Source organism: Myodes glareolus, chromosome 9 (assembly GCF_982192425.1).
Source record: "Myodes glareolus chromosome 9, mMyoGla1.1, whole genome shotgun sequence".
Classification (NCBI taxonomy): Eukaryota; Metazoa; Chordata; class Mammalia; order Rodentia; family Cricetidae; genus Myodes; species Myodes glareolus.
Window position 1 is genome coordinate 41,099,506 of NC_142034.1, and position 22,647 is coordinate 41,122,152.

The 22,647-nt window shown below is 42.0% G+C and overlaps 2 protein-coding genes across 2 annotated transcripts; both read right to left on the bottom strand.

The window, feature by feature from the left end:
* Positions 1-5,676: 5,676 nt before the first annotated feature.
* LOC146893209 (C-C motif chemokine 8-like) lies at positions 5,677-7,443 on the bottom strand. Its single transcript, XM_085695527.2, has 3 exons — positions 7,157-7,443; positions 6,350-6,464; positions 5,677-5,989 (listed from the first exon to the last, which is right to left on the bottom strand). Exons 1-3 carry the CDS (start codon positions 7,230-7,232, stop codon positions 5,884-5,886), a joined length of 297 nt encoding a protein of 98 aa, XP_085551653.2. The 5' UTR covers positions 7,233-7,443; the 3' UTR covers positions 5,677-5,883.
* Positions 7,444-17,862: 10,419 nt separating this feature from the next.
* On the bottom strand, positions 17,863-19,545 carry LOC146893208 (C-C motif chemokine 12-like). The gene is made up of 3 exons (XM_085695525.2): positions 19,377-19,545; positions 18,553-18,667; positions 17,863-18,166 (listed from the first exon to the last, which is right to left on the bottom strand). Exons 1-3 carry the CDS (start codon positions 19,450-19,452, stop codon positions 18,061-18,063), a joined length of 297 nt encoding a protein of 98 aa, XP_085551651.2. The 5' UTR covers positions 19,453-19,545; the 3' UTR covers positions 17,863-18,060.
* Between the last annotated feature and the right edge of the window lie 3,102 nt (positions 19,546-22,647).

Consider the following 22,647-nt stretch of genomic DNA (forward strand, 5'->3'; position numbering starts at 1 on the left):
GATTTGATGAAGGTATACCATTTAGGATTGAGTGTTTCAAGGTCTCCACTCCCTGCTGGCTGTGGGTCTCCATATTTATCCTCATCTGCTGAAGGAGGAAGCGTCTCTCATGACGGTTGAGCAAGGCAGGGATCTACGAGTATAGCAGAATGTCATTAGGAGCCATTTTATTATTACATTCCTTCATACAGTAGTATTTGCTTTTCCATAGGTCCGTGGGCTATTTAGTCCCAGGTTCTTGGTCGCCCGAGCAGGGTCGGGTCTGGGTTCCTTATCCTGGAGTAAGCCCAATTCAAAGGCAAGAAAAGGCACCAGAAGCAAACACACATGCAGATATTGGTTGGTTACTCCTGTAAACCTTATGTCACCTTTGCGTTAGCACACCTTACAGGCAGGGCACCATTGTCAGAAGGGTTTGGAGGTGGGATCATATTAACGTTTCTTCTCTCGTAATGTGCAGGGCACTTTCTGGTACCAAGAACAGTAGTCCCTAGAAGTGAAAGCTCTAGGTAGGCACCAGTTTGACTTCTCCACGTTCAGTGAGATGTGTAGGTGATGTCTTTAGCAACAGAGCTTTGCCACCAGTTTGTTGAAAGCAACCTGCAACCTTAGCAACAGGCTGGGTTGCTCGGGGGCTCCCATGGGACCTCTTTGGCCAACAACCCAATTAGATGTAACCCATTTTTGGTACTGGAAGCTTCATTTGGTGGCAAGATATCCAGTTGGTGCTCTATCTCTCCTATTATTTGGCAATTTCATTTAAATAGACTTCACATATGTTTTAGGAAACTTATGTCATATTAGATTTTCATATTACCCCTCAAATAGCCCTTAATTTTAGCTGTCTCTCCCCACATTTCCCATTTATTACCCTCTTTCCCCCACCTCCCCACTTGAATTCTCTCTCTGATTCCAGTTCCCCGACCCCACCTATTAATAATTATATATTCTATTTCTCCAGCAAAGCCCCACCTCCTAATAGTGCCAATTCATTTGGTGACAATTTTATTTTAAACCACCACACTGGGGCCTTAGGACCCGCAGACATCCAGTCTGAAGCTCAAGAACCCACTAAAGCTGGGCTGCAACTTTTTCTTCCTAATTTCCAATCCCAATTCAGTTGTCTTTTCATTGTTCAGCTGGCAGGGGCTCCACACCCTGGACCCCTGACCTCCTTTCTTTCCTGGAAGCTCAGAAGAACCCAGTCTATTTAATTTCCATAACACTCACCTCCCTCCCAGAGAAGATGGGTAGGAGAGTTATCCTCAGAAAACTCTCCAAGTGAAGGTGGCACACAGGCCTCTAGTTTTCCTCAGAAGTCTGGTTTCACTCTTAAGATGCTAATCTAGGCTGGAAAAAATCATTACACGGAAAAACAAAACAAAGCAAAACCCACGTGAGAGAGAAAAGGTCGGCAGAGTGTTGCAAGAGGTCATGGGAGAGACTTCTCTTAAAGATAGGTATGATGAAGAGAGGAATGGGCTGGGTGGTACGAGGGCTGGAGCTGGCCTGGGGCCATAGACTCCCAAAATCTCAGTGGAGTCAAGCCACAAGGTATCCCCACAGAGTGGCCCTATATACCGTTAGCCACTGCTTCTGAGTTCTCTGTCCCAACTAAATCTGACTGGGTGCAAGGCATTTAAAAACATGTGCAGGCTAGTGAGGTGGCTCAGCAGGTCAAGGCTCTTGCTGCCATGTCTGAAGACCCAAGTTCCATTTCAGGAGCCCACATAGTAGAAAGATAGAACTAAAAGTTGCAGAGAGGACGTTGGAAGCAATTGAGTTGGCTATACAAGCACTGACCTGGCAGATTTTTCTGGAAGGGACTAACTTACCCAGTTCCAGGAATAGGTCATTCAGTCACAGGAGACTTTTAGTGGCAGATTCTGTAATGGTTTTTGATATCTATCTATCTATCTATCTATCTATCTATCTATCTGTCTGTCTGTCTGTCTGTCTGTCTGTCTGTCTGTCTGTCTGTCTATCTATCTGTCTGTCCTTTCATGCATCCATTCTTCCCTCCCTCCATCCATTATATATACATACATATACATACATATTTGAGACCAGGTGCAGGGCAGTTGGTTTATGGCACATTCTATGGCTACTGAGATAGGGTGCAGTCCAGCTCTGAGAAGTAGAAATTAAAATTTATGGCAAACAGAAACTTAACATGGTTACAGCCTCAAATGGCTCCTAGTACCATAATGGAAACTAGCTGGTCTCTCACTTTCGTTGTGTCTGTATTGCCAGTCTTCCAGGTTAATGCTTAAATAGATCAATGGCATCAGCTGACAAAACCAGCTAAATATGTTAGCACTGTAAGAAATTCCTGTCAGTTCTTATAAATCTAGCTTCTACCCTTTTAATGACAAACATCTACTATCTACTTCAAAAAGAAACTACTAATTATCCTATAAACATTAAGTAAAAAAGTGTCCGAAACGTGTCTATAATAGAAAAACATATAATGCTGCAGCTCACTGTTAAACCTGACAACTAAATATCAGAACTGGTTACAGTGTTTCTACAATGAACTCCCAGAACAGGGACAGCTAAAGGAATAAAAGGAAAAACAAGGTGATTTCATCAATGGGGAAAAGACGTAGCATCACGAATTCCCTTCCATCTGGAAAAGACTCTATCAGGTAGGTTGAGCCATCTTCTGTGTTATGACTTGTAAGGAGAAAACCGTTTCGCTCTGTATTTCTCTTCTTCAAACTTGTACTGACTTCTGCTGGAGACACAGCCTTCTGGACTTCAGAAAAGCTGGGCGGAGTTTACGTTCAACTACAGTGACAGCTGAGTACCCCAAGGACCCCTTCTGACAAAACTGCAAACTCTCAGATTTTCCGTTTCTTAATTATCTTGTAGTTTAGATGCTTTGAAACCTGCCCAAGGCATCTGGCGTTTTCTTTAATACTTTCCAATGAACAGTCGTACCGCCAGTCTTGGCTTCAGTAGGGTCCAGATGAAGACGCCCCGCTCTCATTTCCTCAACCTTTCTTCTGTCTGTTTGCCTACGCACACTTCAAACCTTACTTGAGCCAAGTCTTTTTGTTTGGAAAGGTTCTGTGAGTCAGAGGCGAAGCATGGAGTGAGTCTGATTAAGGACTGTGATGACTACCTTACTTTAGAGTTTCCGAAGCACCATGATCAAAAGAAACCTGGGGAGGAAAGGATTTTTCCATCTTACTCTTCCAGGTAACAGTCTGTCCCTGAGGGAAGTCAGGGCAGGAACCTGGAGGTGGGAGCTGATGCAGAGACCATGGAGGAGTGCTGCTTATGGACTTTCTCTCCTTGGTTTGCTCTGCCTGTTTTCTTACAGCACCCGGCATCACAGTTCAGGGGGCGTCCCGTCCACAGTGAACTGAGCACAGTTCAATCTCAGTTGAGGTTCCCTCTTTCCAAATAACTCTAGTTTGTGTTGAGATGAGCTAAAACTGCTGCAAGGTAGCTCACCAGGGACCACAACACTGACAATCCTTTTAAAAGCTTCTCTCTCTCTCTCTCTCTCTCTCTCTCTCTCTCTCTCTCTCTCTCTCTCTCTAATACAGGGTTTCTCTGTGTAGCCCTGGCTGTCCTGAAACTCGTTCTGTAGACCAGGCTAGACCAGGCTGGCCTCAAACTCAGAGATACATCTTGTCTCTGCTTCCCCAGTGATGGGATTAAAGACTTGTACTACTACTGAAAATCTTGTCGTTTTTGTTTTTGTTTTGGCTTGTTTGTTTATTTTTTTTTTGAGACAGGTTTCTCTGTGTAGCTTTGGAACCTGTTCTGGAACTCACTCTGTAGAAGATCAGGCTGGCCTTAAACGCAGAGACTTAAAGATCCTCTACCACTACCACTACCTGGCCACTCAGACAGCCTGTGTTTTTGTTTTCCTTCCTTCTTTCTTTCTTTCTTTCTTTCTTTCTTTCTTTCTTTCTTTCTTTCTTTCTTTCTTTCTTTCTTCCTTCCTTCCTTCCTTCCTTCCTTCCTTCCTTCCTTCCTTCCTTCCTTTCTTTCTTTCGGTTTAGTTTTTTGAGAGAATCTCAAAGACGAAAAGCAAATCTTCATCGCTGGCTGATGACTACATGGGGAACCTGCCCAAATCATGCGGCCCTAAGCCTCATGGGTCTTTTTCTTTGGTGTACAAAACCCACATTGTGGGTGAGCACATGAGCACATTTCAATTAGCAAGAAGCAGAACTACAGAAGCCAAAAACAGTGTTAGTTCATTCAAGGACTTTTACTTAGAGACTTTCTGGGAATCCATTGACTTAGGCTTTGCCCCTGCTTTGGCAGGCGGGCTAGGTCTTGTTCCTATTTTGTCAGGAGCTGTAGCCTACTTGCTGTCTTTCAAGGCCTGAAAGGGTCTCCTAACATGGTGTCAGTTGTGCCAAGGTTTGGGGGCCTGCTGCAAACCTAGTCAGACAATGGCAGATGCAGAAGAGTTGTGGTTGGTGAAGACACGGATTTCCTTCATTGATACTTTTACTTCTTTAGGCCTTGATGTGTTCTTGGTTGTTTTAACTTTGGATATTGTGATAGTTTGGGTTGTCAACTTGATATAACCTAGAATGACCTAAGGGGGCACCTCAGTGGAGGGTGTCTATATCAGACTGGCCCGTGGACATGTCTGGGAATTGTTTTCAGTGCTTTGATTGAAGATCCTCTCTAAGTACTTTCTGGCAGTGGCTGCCCTATGAAGTGATAGGGAAGAGGAACTTTTTTTTCTTACTTGGCCTTCATTCTCATTGGCAAGTTCATCTACCCTATTGCTGCTGTGGTGTTAATTTTTTTACTGTCATTAGAACTAGAGTCTTTCGGCTTCCACCATAGAGTGAAGACCAGTGGTTCTCCAGGAATCCTCCAGGCTTTGCTATCAGATTGGAACCGCCAAGGCACAGAGACAGCCATTGTTAGACTACTCTGACCCACCAGTGTAAGCCAATCTAGTGCATCCTCTTTTAATATGTATTTATTCTGCTGTCCCTGGTTCTCTAGAGAGCCATGGCTATAATGATCTTATTGTATCACATGTAAGTGTGTCAGACACAGAGGACATAGCTCTCTATAAATTAGGAAGAAAAGTTTTTCATGGGGGAAATTAAGGTAAGCAAGCAAAGGGAACATCTTAGTAATTTGGACTCTACTTGGTTTGAGTTGTGTATACCCCTCCCTCAAAGAGTATACTCTAAACCTGTAGCAACCTAGAATCCCCATGTGCAAAAGCTTTAAACGATGAAATAAATTGCTCTGCTTTGTAACCCTTGTTAAGGCTTTTTTTTCCTAATCAAACACAAACTAGAATGCAATCTCGGGCTGATTGAGCCTAGATCCATTTGTGGTGCATGACAATGAGGCAAAAATTTATTCTCAAGTGAACTTTTGGAGTGAATTCCCTATTTACCGTTCATGCTTATGCACACTGGGCAAGCATGTGATAAAAAATCGGGTGCATTATGGGAAGGGATAGGAGCAGTGACCAAAGATTTATGTACCCCGAACCTGTCAACCAAAATAGAGCACCATCCGAATTATACCTCTAGTAACCACACTTCTTCCCTTGAACCCCTTCCAATGAAGCCCCAGACAATCAACTGGAACCCCTGTAAATCGTCCCTCACTGGCCTGCTCTCTGATAGCGATCTTATCTTCCCATCACTTTGCTTTGAATAAACATTTCCAGGGTATATTTGCATCTGTATGAGCTTTTATTTCAGTTATTCAGATAGGATGAATTCTGAATAATTCTGAGGCAATCAGAATTGTTTCAGGTAAGAGACAGGGACGAGGAAACACCCAGCCCGGACACCATCTGTTTACAAGAACTCCGTGCCTGGAGAAGTTGGGGGAGAACTTCCGGCCTTGACTGTCTCTCAGCCCAGGTGTGAAGGTTTAAGCCTGCAGAGTTTGGGACTTCTGGTCCAGGAACGTCATGTAATCATCGACCCACTTCTGTGTGGAGTCGACACAGACCGCTTTACCCCGCTTGGTCTTGAAGCTGTGGAGAGAGATGGCATCTTAGAAGTCATGCTCAGGACATCACCCCTAGGTCCCCAGACCTCCACCACTCTTGCTCCATGGATGAAGGAGCTGCTGGGAGGAGAAGATGAAGAAGGGAGAAGGTAAAAGCCCTGACCTTGCTGTCCTGGTTGAAGCTATTTCATCTACTGAGTAAAGGACCTGGGGAAGATTCCTCCAGGCTCCTGGAAAGGATACGTTCCTTCTTCCTCAGTCAGTTTCCATACATCAGTAAGGAGCCACTGAGATAGGAGGCCATATTTGTCTGATTCATTTGCCTGTGTGTCCTGACCACCCTCCCCGGAACCTTTCCTGGGTGTTCTGGGCAGGAATCACTTACATCACAGCTGCCAGGGAACACTGGGTGCTAGTTTTTTGGTAACTCTGCAGCATCCTCAAGGGGATCTTCCGTTGGGTTAGAGAAAGGCAGCAGGAAGCAGGAGGGGGCACCTCATCTGAAAGAGAGGGTCAGGGGATATTACAGGGTGCTCTCACAAGGGAAGATGAAGGATGGGCGTCTACCTAGGAGTCATGGATTCTGAATTCTGTATCTAGACTGTAGGGATACAACATGATCTAGGAGTTGATGGCCTCTGTCAAACTACAGGACTCCTCACTAATGTTTGTATATAATGAAATCTGATTCACTGATCCCATATTTCTGATGTCGGAAAGTAAGCTCTGAGAACTTATTGTACATCACATTGCCGCTGTGGGCTTAGCGTCAACCTGCTTTTAGGTGAGGAAGCCTCTTCAGTATCAACATGTGACTGTTGTTCTGGAAGCCACTCAGGACCATGAGCCCAGAGTGATTCTTCCAGCTTGAATTCCTGTCATCCCTCTATTGCTTGAGATGGTCTTCTCACCCATAGAGCCATTTCTGGGCCACCTCTCCCAACAAGGCTAGGGCAATATCTGTAGTGCATGCATGCAGCATCTTGTCGTGAGACATCACAGGTCGTGGCCTCAGTGGTCTGAGCACTTGGTTCTGGTTCTGGCTACCTATGACACAATGACTCTTTCTGATTTCTCCTGTAGTTTCAGTCTCTCCAACTTAAAACTGCAGTCCACACTGCAGCTCTGGGATGCCTTGTGCTCAGGTGTTAGTGCCCACTAAACCATTACCTTAGAAAAGACGATGCCTTACCTGGCTCCGCCAGCTCTCCTGGGCTGACCGTGACAGCTATGAGCAGCAGGCCCAGAAGCACCGCGGAGATCTTCATGTTGAAGACGAGGACTTTGGAGTGAAGGCTGGAGTCGTCTGGGTTGGTCTAGCTCTTCTAATCTGGAGGTTCCATCTGCCTTTTATAGGAAACAGGGAGCCAGACAGGGAGGGTGTTGCCTAATGAAAATGAACGGAAGATCTGGGCTGCTCTGCATAGGCATCAGATTATGAGGTGATTATCTGGAAGCCAGAAGGAAACTCAGCATGTACCATCTTTTGCCAACTTAGACCGTGAAGTAGAAACTGAAATATAAACATTTAGGGCTAGCAACATGGAGGAAGTGATACCATTGGATCAGGGATTCTGTTTTCTTTGAAATTGTAAAACATCTATATGGAAGGAAGAATAGAAACTAAGATCATCATGGAGTAGAGAGAGGTCCGTCTTCCCCTTGGAGGGTGCTAGGAGGCTGGAGATAGGCTCAGGCTTTGTCTCTGGCTCCTTTTACACTAGAATGCTGCAACGCTAGGGCAGGTGGGCTCCTCAGAACACAGATGGGCTCCAAAGAGCCCTGGAAATGTGGTCAACTCAAGTCTGCAAGTCTGGTTCTTTCCTGCCTCCTCCTCCTTTCTCTTCTCGTTACAAGGAATTTTACATGCTAGCCAGAGCCTTGCTGAAGTAAGAATTCTGCCACTGAACTGCAACTATACCACAGCCCTTCTTGTTAGGTATTTTTGATGTTGTTTTGGTTTTGAGATGAGGACTCACTTAGTAGAACTGGCTGACGAGAACTTACTTTGTCCCGAGGCTGTCCTTGTTCTGTGATTCCCTGATATCAAACTAGCAAATGCTGCAAAATATAGAATTTCTTTACTGTGTCTGAATCAGCCTACAAGTCTAAGAGAACTGGGAAACACGTACTAACCCTGCAGTCGAGGGCATCCTGTGGTGGGTGCAATCCTACAGGGGCACAGCAGCTTTTTGTCTGGGAACTTCAATTCACAGTCACCTTATTGGTCAGGCATCCTATTCAATATGTGGAGGCCAAATAGTGTCATGCCCAACAATGCTAGGAAATCTCATGCCTTGGATCAACTCACGGCAAGGCTTAGTAGGCAGGAAGAAAACCTTCAAGAGAGGAACATAGTTGGCAAAGCCATTTAGGAAGATATCCATATCCAATATATCCAATATCCAATATTTTAGTCATCATGAGCTAATAGCTAACATTTTATGATTTTTCTTGGTTTTGCCCTCAGTCAGACACAGCATTGAAATGTAACACATAGTAGTATATATCTAAAGTTGGAATAATCATGAAGACTTATGAACTAAAGAAGCCGAGGAAGTCAAATCTCTTCAGCTTGCCATGAGTCATCCTGATCCTTAAGCCAACTGTGTATTTTTACTGTGTCTACAGAACATTTTCCCGTAATTAAGATTTATTTCAAGTGAGACTTGAAGTTTGAGCAGGCAAATGGACATAACAAAAGCGTGAGGAAATGAGGACACACCATCTCCATTTGAACCTTCACGAAAGCCATGATTATCACTGTCATTTAGAAGATAATTAAAAAAATTCCTAATGCCTTAAACAATTTTCAAAATATCTAAAAATGAAAAATAATATAAGAAATATAGAAAGTAAGAATCAGGAATGCTGTTGGAATTTTGAGCGGTTACTTGGGTGCTTGATTGTCATTGTAGATAAAGGAGAATATCACCAAACATTTCTGCAGGCCTCAACTCCAGCAAAAGCTGGTACAAGGCTGAGGTGAAAAATATGAACCCAAGAGTTTATACCTTTAGTATTAAATACATACAGGAGTTTACCATCTTAATAGCACAAGAACAGACATATTGATTGATATATCGATGAAGACCGAGATATAAGTCCACCTACTACGGATTTTTGACTCAGAGTCTGTAAATAAAGAAGTTGGAAATGATGCCATCTTCAGTAACTGGTGCTGGTCAAACTGGATAACTACATGTAAAATACTCAAGCTAGATCAGTATGTCTCACCATGTATATAACTCCAAGGGCTTCAGCATAAGACCTGGTACCATGAAACTAATAAAGGAGAAAGTAAGAGTTTGAACTCATAGACACAGGAAAAATCTTTCTTAACAGTTCTGGTACTATAGACATTAAGACCAACAATTGACCAAGGGGATCACCTGAAACTAAAAACTGCTACACAGCAAAGAACATGATTATTCAAGTGAGATAGCAATCTACAGCACAGGAAAAATATTTATATCTGAAAGAGGGCTAGTGTGCAGAATATAAAAAGAAGTAAAATAAAATCAAACATCAAGAAGACAGCCCAGTGAAAAATAAGGACAAGGGACTAAACAGAAATTTCTTAAAAGATGAAATGCAAAATGACTGATAAACATTTATGTGCATAGATAAAAATATCCAACAACTGTAGCCATCAAGGAAATGCAAGTCAAAACTGCACTGAGATTTCTCTTAGCCCAAGAAGAATGTCTAAGACAAAAACAAAACAAAACAAAAATAAGAAGAGCTAGAGTCCATATGAGGAAAGGGGAACGCTTAGTCACTGCTGGTGGGAGTGCAAACTGGGGCAGCCACTGTGCAAATCAGTGTGGAGAGTCTTCCAAAGACTAGAAATGGATCTATCAGGTGACCCAACTGTACCACTCTATACCAACACTGCCAACTGTACCCTAGGAAGCATCTACCCCAAGTACTCTCTAACCTACTGTAGAGATACTTGTTCATCTGAGTTCATTGCTGCTCTATTTACAATATTCAGGAATTGAAAATAATCTACTTGTTCACCAGTTGATTATGGATAATGAAAATGTGGCATGTTTGCATAATGACTATTATTCAACTGTTGAGGAAAACAAAACTATGAAATTAATAGGCAAATAGATGGTTCTGGAAACAATCATCCTGAGTAAGGTAACCCAGATATAGACATCACTCTCTCTCATATATGGACACTATTTTTGAATCTTTAGATATATTTCGTTTTGTTTGGAATATGCATAGATGCTCATAAACTATGAAACAGCCTTAAAGAGGGTTTTGAAGAGAAGAGATATAGAATGAAGTTATATAAAGGAGGTAAGGGAAAGATGGAACAGGATTGGTCAGCTGGGGTGGGAGATAGGAGGTCAGGGTAGAGAAGGGAGAATAGGGAAGGATAAATAACACTAAAGACTTTTTGAAAAAGTTATAAGAAATGTACTACTGTAGAGTATTCCTATAAATATACACTTACACATACAAAAAAGTTGAAATAGGATCACTGTATAACACAAGGACAATGCCCCTACTAGGCACCACAGGTTGATAAATAAAAAGATCCAGTGTGGGAACAGGTTTCTAGTTTTTGGGTTGTTGGCTAGTGCAATCCTATAAGCCCCCAGACGTTACAGGCTATTGTCATTGCTCTTGGTTCCTCTCTTATACCTGACAGAAAAATCTTATTGCTGGAGATACCACATACTTCAGTCGTAGGACATGGCGAAGTCACACTAGTGCTGACCGGGGATTCTCATCTCTACTAGCTGGCTTTCACAGTGTTGAGAGGTACTAAGTATGCTACTGGAGGAGGAAAGTAACCATTAATCTCCTAGAGCTACAGTAATGCTTGTTTGGCCAGACGTGTCAGGCACAATAGAGGCACGAATATTATAGGAACAACCAAATACTTTCTGCTTGGATTTAAGATACACTCCATAAGGGGGCTGGAGAGATGGCTCAGAGGTTAAGAGCGCTGATTGTCCTTCCAGAGGTCCTGAGTTCAATTCCCAGCAACCACATGGTGGCTCACAGCCATCTATGGTGAGATCTGGTGCCCTCTTCTGGTCTGCAGGCACACATGCAGACAGAACACTGTAAACAAAATAAATAAATAAATAAATAAATAAATGAATGAATCTTTTTTTTTTAAAAAGATACACTCCATAAGCTGGAATTCACACCACACATACATACATACATACATACATACATACATACTTACATACATACATACATATGTATGCATGCTCACAGACCCACATACAGCTTAGATAGGCATTCCAAAAACAGCAGTATTGAAAATTGGCTCCAGATTTTATTGTTCTGTTACTTTTCAATATTTTAGGAACAGATTGACTTTGTTCCATAAAAAAAAATATAAAAGATAAAAAAAACCCCAAGCACGTTTTTTTTTTTTTTTTTTTGTTTTATTGCACAAGATTTTCTTTTTAAAAAGATGGGGTTTTTTGCTAGGATTTAAAACAAATTATCAAAACGCTTTCAAGTTTGAGTTAATATAATTAATCATAAGACCGTCTGGAGTGCTAAGTGGCAACTTTTAAACATTGTCTCTTTTCTTGACTTAGATATTGCATCATCAGCTAAACCTTTGGTAAGGCTGGTTAACTGGTTAGGCTGTGAGTATGGAGAGGTTGGAATGCTGCAAGCTCTTTAGCATCCTAAATAACCACTGCTTCCCCATGTCTGTGTGGGCCCTAATATCCGGTGCCTGAGAGATCGAATCCTTCTGGAATGTATTAACTTACCAGAAGTCTAATTTCCTCTCGCCAAAGCTCCGAGAACTGTCAGCCACATCTGAGGCCCATAGTAGAAGTTTCCCCTATGTTGCTGGAACCATTTATTAATGTTTCTGTCCATGTATTTAAAAAGTGTCTTTATTTATGAGTCTTTTTGTTCTGCTGCTATGAAAACTTCATCGAACTGTTAACCCCTTGGGTAATGGAATGAGGTGACATAAATCTCTGTGCCTAGACCATCATTCCTCATCATTATTAGTGAGAGTTGTGGGGTTTGGGTTCTGTTTTTGTTTTTGCATTGACAGGGAAGTGGCAGTGACGAAAGTTGAATGTTGACAAAAGAACAAACTCAATGCTCAGGAAAAAAAAAGCATGAGGAGAGCGCATTGAAATATAAAAAGGACACCCAAACAAACAGCATTTTAATAACCAATTTATATTAAACTAGTGGGCCATGAGCTGTACCAAGGGATATCCAAGAGTAGACAGAATTCATCCACATCCATCCAAGAAGTCAATGTTGGGCATGAAAACATGAGCCATGGAGACATTTGAAGCTTGGCCCTGTGCGACAGGGTTGGAGTCTCCTGGAAACCCCAGGCATGAAGGGGCTATGGAGAGAAGTTGAGGCTAGTACCACGTGGAAGAGCTGTGGACCTTGACGAGGTCAGAGAGTGACAGCTGGTCCCAGTTTCAATGTGGACACCAAGAGTTCCCAGGACCATGGAATGACCACCAAGGTTAGCAGCAGTTGTGGAATGGAGCCAACCTGTGGCTACTAGACAGTCTGTGTTTGCTGCAGATGGAAGAGGTGAAAAGTGGAGTTGCCCACATCCTTACGTGCTCAGAAGATCATGAATGAGTTCCTGATGTCAGATACTGAGATATTTATACTGTTGAATTTTTGTTTATTTTGATTTGGTTTTAATTGTTCAAGGATTCTTTTCTCTGGGAACAAGAAAATAGAGAACTTAGTTTGGATTTTTAATTAACTTTGAGTTAAGAGACATTTAACTTTTAAAGATATACTGTCAGAACTTTTTTTTTAAAGATTATACTACTTTTATAGTTTTACCATGTTTTATATTATGGTTTTAACATTTAATCTTGGGGACAAACAAGAAAGGAAAGGTCATGTCAGGGTAGACAAAGAGTGGACTTGGTAGCTACCTCTGCTGTCAACTTCACACTTAGCAAGAGGGAACCTCAAATATGGCATTGTTTCCATCAGATTAACCTGTGGTCATATCTGGGAGGCATTTTCTTCATTAATGTATGATGAAGAAGGAGGATTAAGCTCACTGTGATTGGTGTCATAACTAGATGGTGGTCCTGGGCTGTATAGAAAAGGTAGCTGAGCTGGGCAGGGTGAGAAAACAAGAAAAATGTGGTCCTCCATGGTCTATGCTTCAATCCTTGCCTTGAGTTCCTGCTTTGGTTTTTCTCATTTTTTTTTCTTTAACATATAAGCCAAATTGATTTTGGTTACCATTTAATATGGGACAGGACACATATGGCATGGCTTTTTCTTAGGCTGTGTGAGCCAAACTTCTGCTATGGTCTTGCTTGGAAAGGCTGTAGAAACTTTAGGAGACTGATGAGTCTTGCAGGTGGAAGTAAGTGACTTGGGGCAAACTATGATGAGGCTTTGTAACCAGGCTCACATCCTCTTCACTCTGTGCTTAGGCTGTGAAGGCAATGTGCAGGCCAGCCTCATTATCCTCCAACCATGCCTAATTCACCATCAGGAACTATCTATGCTCTTAAATATTAGAACAAAAAAAACCCCATTTATCCCTTAAGACACTTTTGTCAATGCCTTGTGCTTGTATAGAGTGCTTTTCTCAGGGTATTTTGTCCCAAGAAAGTAACTAAGACACTCACCTGTACTTTCTCCAACATTACCTTCTCAAAGTTATGTAGTTTTGAATTTTAAGCAGTAGATAGACTCATATCTATGTTTCATTTAATATATTTGTAAAAATTAGGTCTGTATCTAAGTTCATTTTCTTCCTTACAGTTCTTACATTCACTACAGCCCTACTTGTTGAAAATTCTATCCTTTAGTCCTTGAATTGTCCCTGCTACTTTTCAATGACAATTTATGTGTTTCTAGTTCTGCCCCATTGATATAATTTCTGATATACCATCAGCCCCATGGTGCCTTTATGTCTGTGGCTGTGTGGTAAGTCTCTGTGTCAGGTAATGTGAGTCCTCTGGCTTCATTTTTAAGTCTCCTGGTAACTCATCTGAGTATTTTGCCTGTCTGTAAACTTTAGAACCAGTTTGTCACTATCCATCAGAGAACATGGTGGGATTTTGCCTGAAATTGTGTTAAATGAAGTATTGAGTCTCCCACCTGTGAACACAGAGATCTATCTCGCCATAGACTGAGTTCTTTCTCCTTTCATAGTGATTTTTAGCTATTTGTGAGGACCTGTCCTCCCTGTCCTTCCTTGAGGCCAAAACACAGGATGCAAGTAATGTTTGTGCTAACCAGCTAAGCTTCCTGCTAAGTTCCGTGTTTGCTTCTGCTACAGTCTTACACTGCCTTGCACCCTCGACCACCTGCCTGAGGAGAAGCTCTCACAGGCGTCAGTTTCCCCAGCCCCCTCTGGGTGGGAGGAGTATTTCTTTACTGGGGCCAAAAGTATTTAACCCTGGATTAAGTTGAATAAATGGGGCATTCTCTTCTTGAGGATGACTGGAACTCTGTATCTGTGTGTGTGCGTCTTGTGTTTTAACCCCTAGGACAATATGGAACTCGTGGGAGGTGGGTGGCATGGAACGGCGACCCCCACAGCTATTCTTATAAATATTGTACATTTTTCCTTAGACTGAGTCCTATATAGTTGCTTTTTGGTGCTAATATAAATGATATTGTATCATTAATTTTAGTTGGAAATGTTCATTATTGATATACAGGAAGGCTATTTTACCTTAGACATTAGCCTAGTGCTCTTTGACTTTTGTGTACAAGTGTATATGTGTGTGTATGTAATGTGTTTGTACATGAGATTTATGGGTATGTTTACGCACATTGGGAAACAATGGTTGGATATCCACATGAAGACAAGAGATGGAAGTTGTGTATCTTCTTCATTTCCTATCCTTTTATTTTAGGCATGGCTCCTCCAACCCAAGCCTGGATCTTGCTGGTTTTGGTAGACTGACTAGCCAGCAAGGCTCCATAATATACCTATTGTCTCCTATCTTTGCATTGGCATTGCATATGGATGTTACCATGCCTGAATTTTTTTTAAAGGTAGGAATTGTGGAATCCATACTTGGGGTCTCATTTTTGGGCACCAAGTGCTTTACCCACCAATCCACATTTTTTTTTGTCAATTCTGAAATCCTTCTTTAATCATGAACTATTTATAAGAGTTTGCTTTTTGTAACAGTTATTGATTCTCTGCAAAGGTCAAACATGTTTTTTTAAAAGGCAGCTTGGCTTCCTCCTTCCATCTATGTGTCTCTCTGTTTTCCTGTCCATGAGGCACCCAGACTTCCACTGATGCGCACAGCAGTGGTGAGAGCGAGTGTCCTTGCTCTGCTAGGCTCAGTGTGGAGAGAACAGCATCTGTAGTGAGTGTGGAATCCACTACAGGTCACTGTAGATGTTTATTAGGTGTAAGAAGCCGCTTCTGTTCCAAGTGTGTTGGGAAGTGTTTTTGGTTTTAGATCCCTGATGGTTATGCACTTTTGTTAAATGCTTTTCAGTGTCTATTGATGAAATCATGTGACCTCTTGTCCTTCAGCTAATTAAAGTGAAAGGTTACAGCAATGAATGTTTGAATCATTTTTAAGTTTTGAGATCTTATTCATATGTGTGCATATGTGCATGTGTGTGTTTGTGTGTGTATATGTGTATATACTTATGTGTGTGCTCATGTATGTATATGTGTGTGTCTTCCATAGGTTCTTGCTAATGCATGTGTGGTTGTTCTCACCTGTGGGTTTGTATGTGGTTAGAGTTTGACATTGTGAACTCTTCCTCAATCACTTTTGCACTTCATTCTTTGGGACAGAATACCTTCCATGAGCCTGGAAATGGCCATTTCAGCTGGACTATGTGACTAGGGAGGGTGCACCTGACTCATGCTTTTCTTTTCTGTGATATATTACGTGGCTTCTGATAGGTTGGGAAGAAGAAACAGATGACAGCATCGACTTTTCTTACTTGTAACCTCAGCACAGCATGTCTTTGCCTTTGTGGATCTTCCTGGCCTTGGAGAGTGAATTTGCAAATCTTTTAAGCTTTGGAACCAGTTGTTAAGCATGGGCATCATTTATAGCTTCAGGGCTCAATAGAATTCATTGGTATAATCTGCTAGGAGATGCTGTGCTTTCAACATCGGAAGGCTACTATTTACACAATTTATGTAATGGATAAAGACATATCTTGATTATTCCCACTTCCCTATGTGATTTTTGACAGAGTGTGTATTTCAAGAAATTGAATGGCTTTTTCTATGCTTTCGAGTTCTAGACCAGGAGTTTTTAATAATCTTTTATTCTCCCTGATTCTGTCTTGGCTAGGGCAGTAGTAGACTTAGCCCTTCTAGCATTTCTGACAATAGTAATTGGTGTCTTTGGACATTCCATATGACTGTCCTAGATGAAGGTTTGTTATCTTACTGTTCTTTTCAAAGACCCAACTTTGGACTCATTGATTTTTCTCTATTATTAATCTCTGCTCCTGTTTTACTTTTATTTTTCGGCCTGGTTTATGTTTATCTTGTACACAGACATGTGCAAACACACATGCCACACAGAACTACATGACTAGAGGGGAGAGAATGCCAGGGAGAGGGTTCTTTCCCTTTAAATGGCTGCTCATGAGTTCTTAGGTCATGGGTCTCAAGACAAAGATTACTTCTATTAGTTTCTCTTCCAGGGAGTGCTGTGCTTCTTTGCACACGTGATGACACTAGTGTTCATGCTATGTTGTTTGGGTCTTCTCTTTTGACTTGTGAAAGAGCACACACCGTCAACACAAACAGCTAGGACTCTATTCCAGTATGAATCTCGAAGCAGCACAGGCATTCATCCAGACCACAACACTACCAAATTAATTCTGAGTCTAAGATCGGCCAGCTCCTTATGCACCTGCTGTGTGAGGCTATAAGGCTATAAATATGAGTTCATATTTAGGGGCCTTTGTTTCCCTTCTACAGCATTCCACACAGCATTGCTCTCTTGGCCTTGCTATTTCTGATTTCACCCTTGCTGGCACGCATCTTAGACTGTTGAGGTCTTCCTGTGCCATTACAGTGGCTGCTCCTAGGCCCTTCCTTCCTCGTGGCATCCGGTGCTCAGACCTGGCAGCTCCTCTTTTACTGCCTCTCAGTGTGTCCTTGTCCATACACTGTGACATCACTTACTGAGTTTGTGCTGGTTTCCCACCCTGGAGTTCAAGAATCCCTGCAATATGGCTGCAACCTTTTATTTCTAATGCCCACCACCAATTCCTGCCTACAGCAGGTGTGTCAGAGAGCCATCCTCATAGAAAATTCCCAATAGATGTAGGACATAGATGTCTAGTTTTCCCTGTTGATCTGTGTCACTCTTAACATGCTGACTACTCTGGGCTTCAGAATTTATTACATGGCAAAGGTCTGAGAGAAAAGTCTCCAGTCTGTTGCATGAGGTCATGAAAGGGACTCTGCGAAAATGTGGGTGTGGTGAGAAAAGAATAGGCTTAGAGAAGCTAATGACAAAGGGCATCTCATGGGAGGGCTTGAGCTAGAGAACTAGAGGGGACTGGCATGTCCTGCCACATTCTTCTAGTACCTCAGCTGAGTCTAGCCTAGCCACAAGACATACCTTCAGGGTGGTCCTACACTCTGCTTTCAATTGCTGTGGGGTTTTCGCTATCTGTTTAACGTGACCACAAATTAGAGGAATGTATTTAAAACACATATGTATTTTTTTGAAAACCCCACAGCCTTATATTAACACTGAATACATCAATAGGAAACATACCCTCTATTCAACATAACACCAGTTCCCCAAGAATACCAAAGCTTTTTTATTGTTGCTGCATCATGGGTGTATCAAACAATTCCACAGACAGGTACGAGGGAGAACCCTGACATGTTGTTAATAATTTAACTGTGTTTATATAAAAATAGATACACAATTTGTAAATTAAATTCAGTTTATTTGGCCAAAGCATAACTGAAATATCACTAAATGTTTTTTAAGCATGTCTATGTTTTAACTTGTTTAACGATCTCTATTGTGATGTCACAGTAAATTACCATCACACTGCCCATGGGGAAAAGTTAGGGGAGAGTACAGAAGATTTCCCTGGGGATCTCAGCCAAGAAAAGAAGGTTCAAGGATGATGAGTTTGAGACTTCTGATCCAAGTTCTTTATGGCATTTTCAACCCACTTCTCCTTGGGGTCAGCACAGATCTCCTTATCCAGTGTGGTCCTGAAGCTGTTGGGAGAAGGTGTGGTGGAGTTAGGCAAAGTGCTCTCAGGGCATGATTGTCCCATTGTTCCTCAGACCTCTTCCACTCATCCGTAGATGGAGAGTCAGGAGAGAAGATTCATGATGGTGTAAGAAAGAAGACTCAGGAAGAAGCCCTATTCTTGCTCTGTTAGCTCAATTGTTCCAATCTCCTGGATAAATGAGTTGGGTATAATCTCTTCAAACTGATGCTATTAATGGATTCTCTAATCGGCTTAGCTTCCCTAGGTGAGGAAAGGACCAGGTGGGTAAGCTGTTCTACTTGTTTGACTCATGACCATGAGTCCAGACTTCTCTCTCCCTTTCTCCTCAGATAGGAAACTAGCCCATGGTGCCAGGCATGGCCTACTTACATCACAGCTTCCCAGGGACACTGGGTGCTGGTGATTCTCTTGTAACTCTTCAGTCTCCTCATGGGGATCCGTTTAGCCATAGAATAACAGCACATGACTGGGACGTACACCACATCTGAAAATAATTTTATAAAGAGAGAGTTAGGAGGCCTTGCAGGGTGCTCTCACAAGGGACAAAGAAGACTGGGTTGTCCCTAAGAGTCCCGGCTCCTGAGTTCTGTTTCTCGTGCCCAATCACAGTATATTGCAGAATATGACCTAGCAATTGACTGTGTATGGAAAAGAAATCTCATCATTTTCTGACATAAGAAAGCAAATTGTAAGAATTTGCTATCCATCACGTTGATTCTGTGAGCCTAGAGCCAACCAACTTTTAGGCTAAGAAGCCTCTCCAATATCCACATGTGGCTGCTATTCTGGAAGCCATCTAGACTAAGACTCTTAAATTCTTTAAGCCATCATTATTGTCACTCCTCTATTGCTCCAGATGGTTTTTTTGTTTGTTTGTTTGTTTTGGTTTTGGTTTTTTTTTTTTGCTTTTTTTTTTTAACCTATAATCTGGGCCACCTCCCCAAACTAGGTTAGAGCAATATCAGTTGTACATGAATGCAGCATCTTGTTGTGAGACATCACAGTGTCTGGCCTCAGTGGTCTGAGCACTTGATTCTGGTTTTAGCTATCTGTGGCACAATGGTTCTGTCTAAGTCTCCTGTAGTCCCAGTCTCTCCATCTTAAAACTGCGGTTCATACTGCAGCTCTGAGATGTCTTGTGCTCAGATGTTAGTGCCCACTAAACCATTACCTTAGAAAAGACGATGCCTTACCTGGCTCAGCCAGCTCTCCTGGGCTGACCGTGACAGCTATGAGCAGCAGGCCCAGAAGCACCGCGGAGATCTTCATGTTGAAGACAAGGACTTTGGAGTGAAGGCTGGAGTCGTCTGGGTTGGTCTAGCTCTTCTAATCTGGAGGTTCCATCTGCCTTTTATAGGAAGCAGGGGGCTGACAGGGAGGGTGTTGCCTAACGGAAATGAATGGAAGCTCTGGGCTGCTCTGCATAGGCATCAGATTATGAGGTGATTATCTGGAAGCCAGAAGGAAGCTCAGCATGTACCATCTTTTGCCAACTTAGCCCGTGAAGTAGAAACTGAAATATAAGCATTTAGGGCTAGCAACATGGAGGAAGTGATACCATTGGATCAGGGATTCTGTTTTCTTTGAAACTGTAAAACATCTATATGGAAGGAAGAATAGAAGTTAAGATCATCATGGAGTAGAGAGAGGTCCGTCTTCCCCTTGGAGGGTGCTAGAAGGCTGGAGATAGGCTCAGGCTTTGCCTCTGGCTCCTTTTACATGAAAATGCTGTGACCCTTGGACAGGTGGGCCCTTCAGAACCCAAATGGGCTCCAAAGAACTCTGGAAAAAATGTCAACTCAAGTCTGAAAGTTTCTTCTGCTTCCTCCTACTTCCTCTTCTTGTTACTAGGAATTTTGCATGTTAACCTTGGCCTTGCACAAGGATAGATACATATTCTCACTGAACTGATGCCATACCACTGCCCTTTGTGGGTCTTTTTGTCGTTGTTGTTTGGTTTTTGAGATGAGGCTTAAGTTGGTAGGACAGGCTAGACCACAATTTACTCTGTCCTCAGGTTGTCTTTTTTCTGTGGTTCTCCCGTAGCAGCCTGGCAAATTCCTTTCCTACATCTGTATCAGCCTGCAAGTCCTGGAGAACTGGGCAGCATGTGCTAATCCTGCAGGAGAGGGCATCCTGCAGTGGCATAGCTGTCTACATCACAGAGATTTCTGTTTCCTTGAAGAATCCTTGGTATGTGTGTGGCATTTTGTTTGGGAACCTCAACTCATAATCACCATATGGTAAAACACCCTGATAGATGTGTGTTGAGGCCAAATAGTGTCATGCCCAGCAATGCTAGGAAGTCTCATTCCTGGGATCTGCTTTAGGCAAGGATCAGAAGTCAAGAAGAATATCTTCAGGTGAGGACATAGTTGGTAAAGCTACTCAGGAAGAAATTTCTAGTTTATAACCAATATATTGGCCATCATGTGCTAATGGCTAACATTTTATGTTTTCTCTTGGTTTTGCCCTCAGTCAGACACAGCATTAAAATGCAACTCATAAAGTATATATCTAAAGTTGGAATAATCAAGACTTAGGAAGTAAAGAAGTCAAGGGAGTCAAATCTCTTCAGCTTGCCATGAGTCCTCATGCTCCTTAAGCCCACTGTATATTTTTACTGTGTCTACAGAACATTTTCCCATAAGGAAGATTTGTTTCAAGTAAGGCTTGAAGTTTGAGCAGGCAAATATACATAACAAAAGCATGATGAAATGAGGACACACCATCTTCACTTGAGCCTTCACTAAAGCCATGATTATCACCATCTGTCATTTAGGAAATAACAAAGAAAATTCCAAATGCCTTAGACAGTTTTCAAAATATCTAAACACGAAACATAATTTAAGAAATATAGAAACCAAGAATTAGCAACACTGTAGACATTTTGAGCGGTTACTTGGGTGCTCAATTGTCATTGTAGATGAAGGAGAATCTCACCAAACATTTCTGCAGACCTCAGCCCCAGCAGAAGCTGGTACAAGGCTGAGGTGAAAAATTTGAACCAAAAAATCTATACCTTTAGTATTAAATGCATGTAAGAGTTTATCATCTTAATAGTTATAAGAACAGACTCATTGATTGATATATAGATGATGACCTATATATAAGTCCATGCACAAACAGCCATGTACTACAGATTTTTGATGAAGAGGCCATAAATGAACAGTGAAGAAACTCTGGCATCTTCAATAACTGGTGCTGGTCAAACTAGATAGCTACATGTGGAAGAATTAAGCTAGATCATTATGTCTTACCCTGTATATAAGTCCAAGGGCTTCAACATAAGACCTGGTACCTTGAAACTAATAAAGGAGAAGGTAAGAGATATTTCTGAACTCATAGACACAGGAAAAAACTTTCTCAACAGTCCTCGTAGTATAAACATTGACACCAACAACTGACAAGGATCTCATGAAACTAAAAACTTCTATACCACAAAGAATTTAATCCTCTCAAGTGAGACAGCAATTTATAGCACAGGAAAAATATTTACATCTGAAAGAGGGTTAGTATGCAGAATAGAAAAAGAACTCAAAAAATTAAACATTAAGAAGATAGCCCAAAGAGGTAGGGCAAGTAACTAAACAAACTGATAAACATTTATGTGCATAGATACAAATATCCAACAACTGTAGCCATCAAGGAAATGCAAATCAAAACTGCACTGAGATTTCTCTTAGCCCAATAAGAATGTCTAAGACAAAAGCAACACAAAACAAAAAATAACAAGTGCTGGAGTCCATATGAGGAAAGGGGAACGCTTAGTCACTGCTGGTGGGAGTGCAAACTGGGGCAGCCACTGTGCAAATCAGTGTGGAAATTCTTCCAATCCATCTGTCATGTGACTCAACTGTACCACTCTATACCAACACTGCCAACTGTATCCTAGGAAGCACCTACCCCAAGGACCCTGTTACCTACTGTAGAAATACTTGTTCATCTGAGTTCATTGCTGCTCTATTAATAATATCCAGGAACTGAAAACAACATACTTTTCACCAGTTGATGAATGGATAAAGAAAATGTGGCATATTTAATAATGACTATTATTCAACTGTTGAGGAAAAAAAAACTATGAAATTAATTGTAGGACCCCGCCTTTTCTGTGGATACCCACACCCGATCCAGGCGCGCACTTTCCCGAACTCGGGCCCATGAGAATGGACGACTGTCCTGAGGGTTAGAACAGACACACACAAAAGAGACCTGGTTCATCTACCAAGGAGCAAGTGGCAAATGGCAGCTTTATTAAGCATAAGTCGGGTATATATACTGTGGGGCAGAAAGACACCAGCCCCCCATCCGGAACAAGGAAAGAGAAAAATCAGGGGGCCCGCACCCAAGGTCGGAGAGCAACTGAACAGAGAAAAGAGGAACCTTTCTTTCTCTGACCTGGGAATCTTGCCTGCTGCAAGGACCTTGCTTGCAGGTGGAATTACCATAACAGTAGAGGGAGAG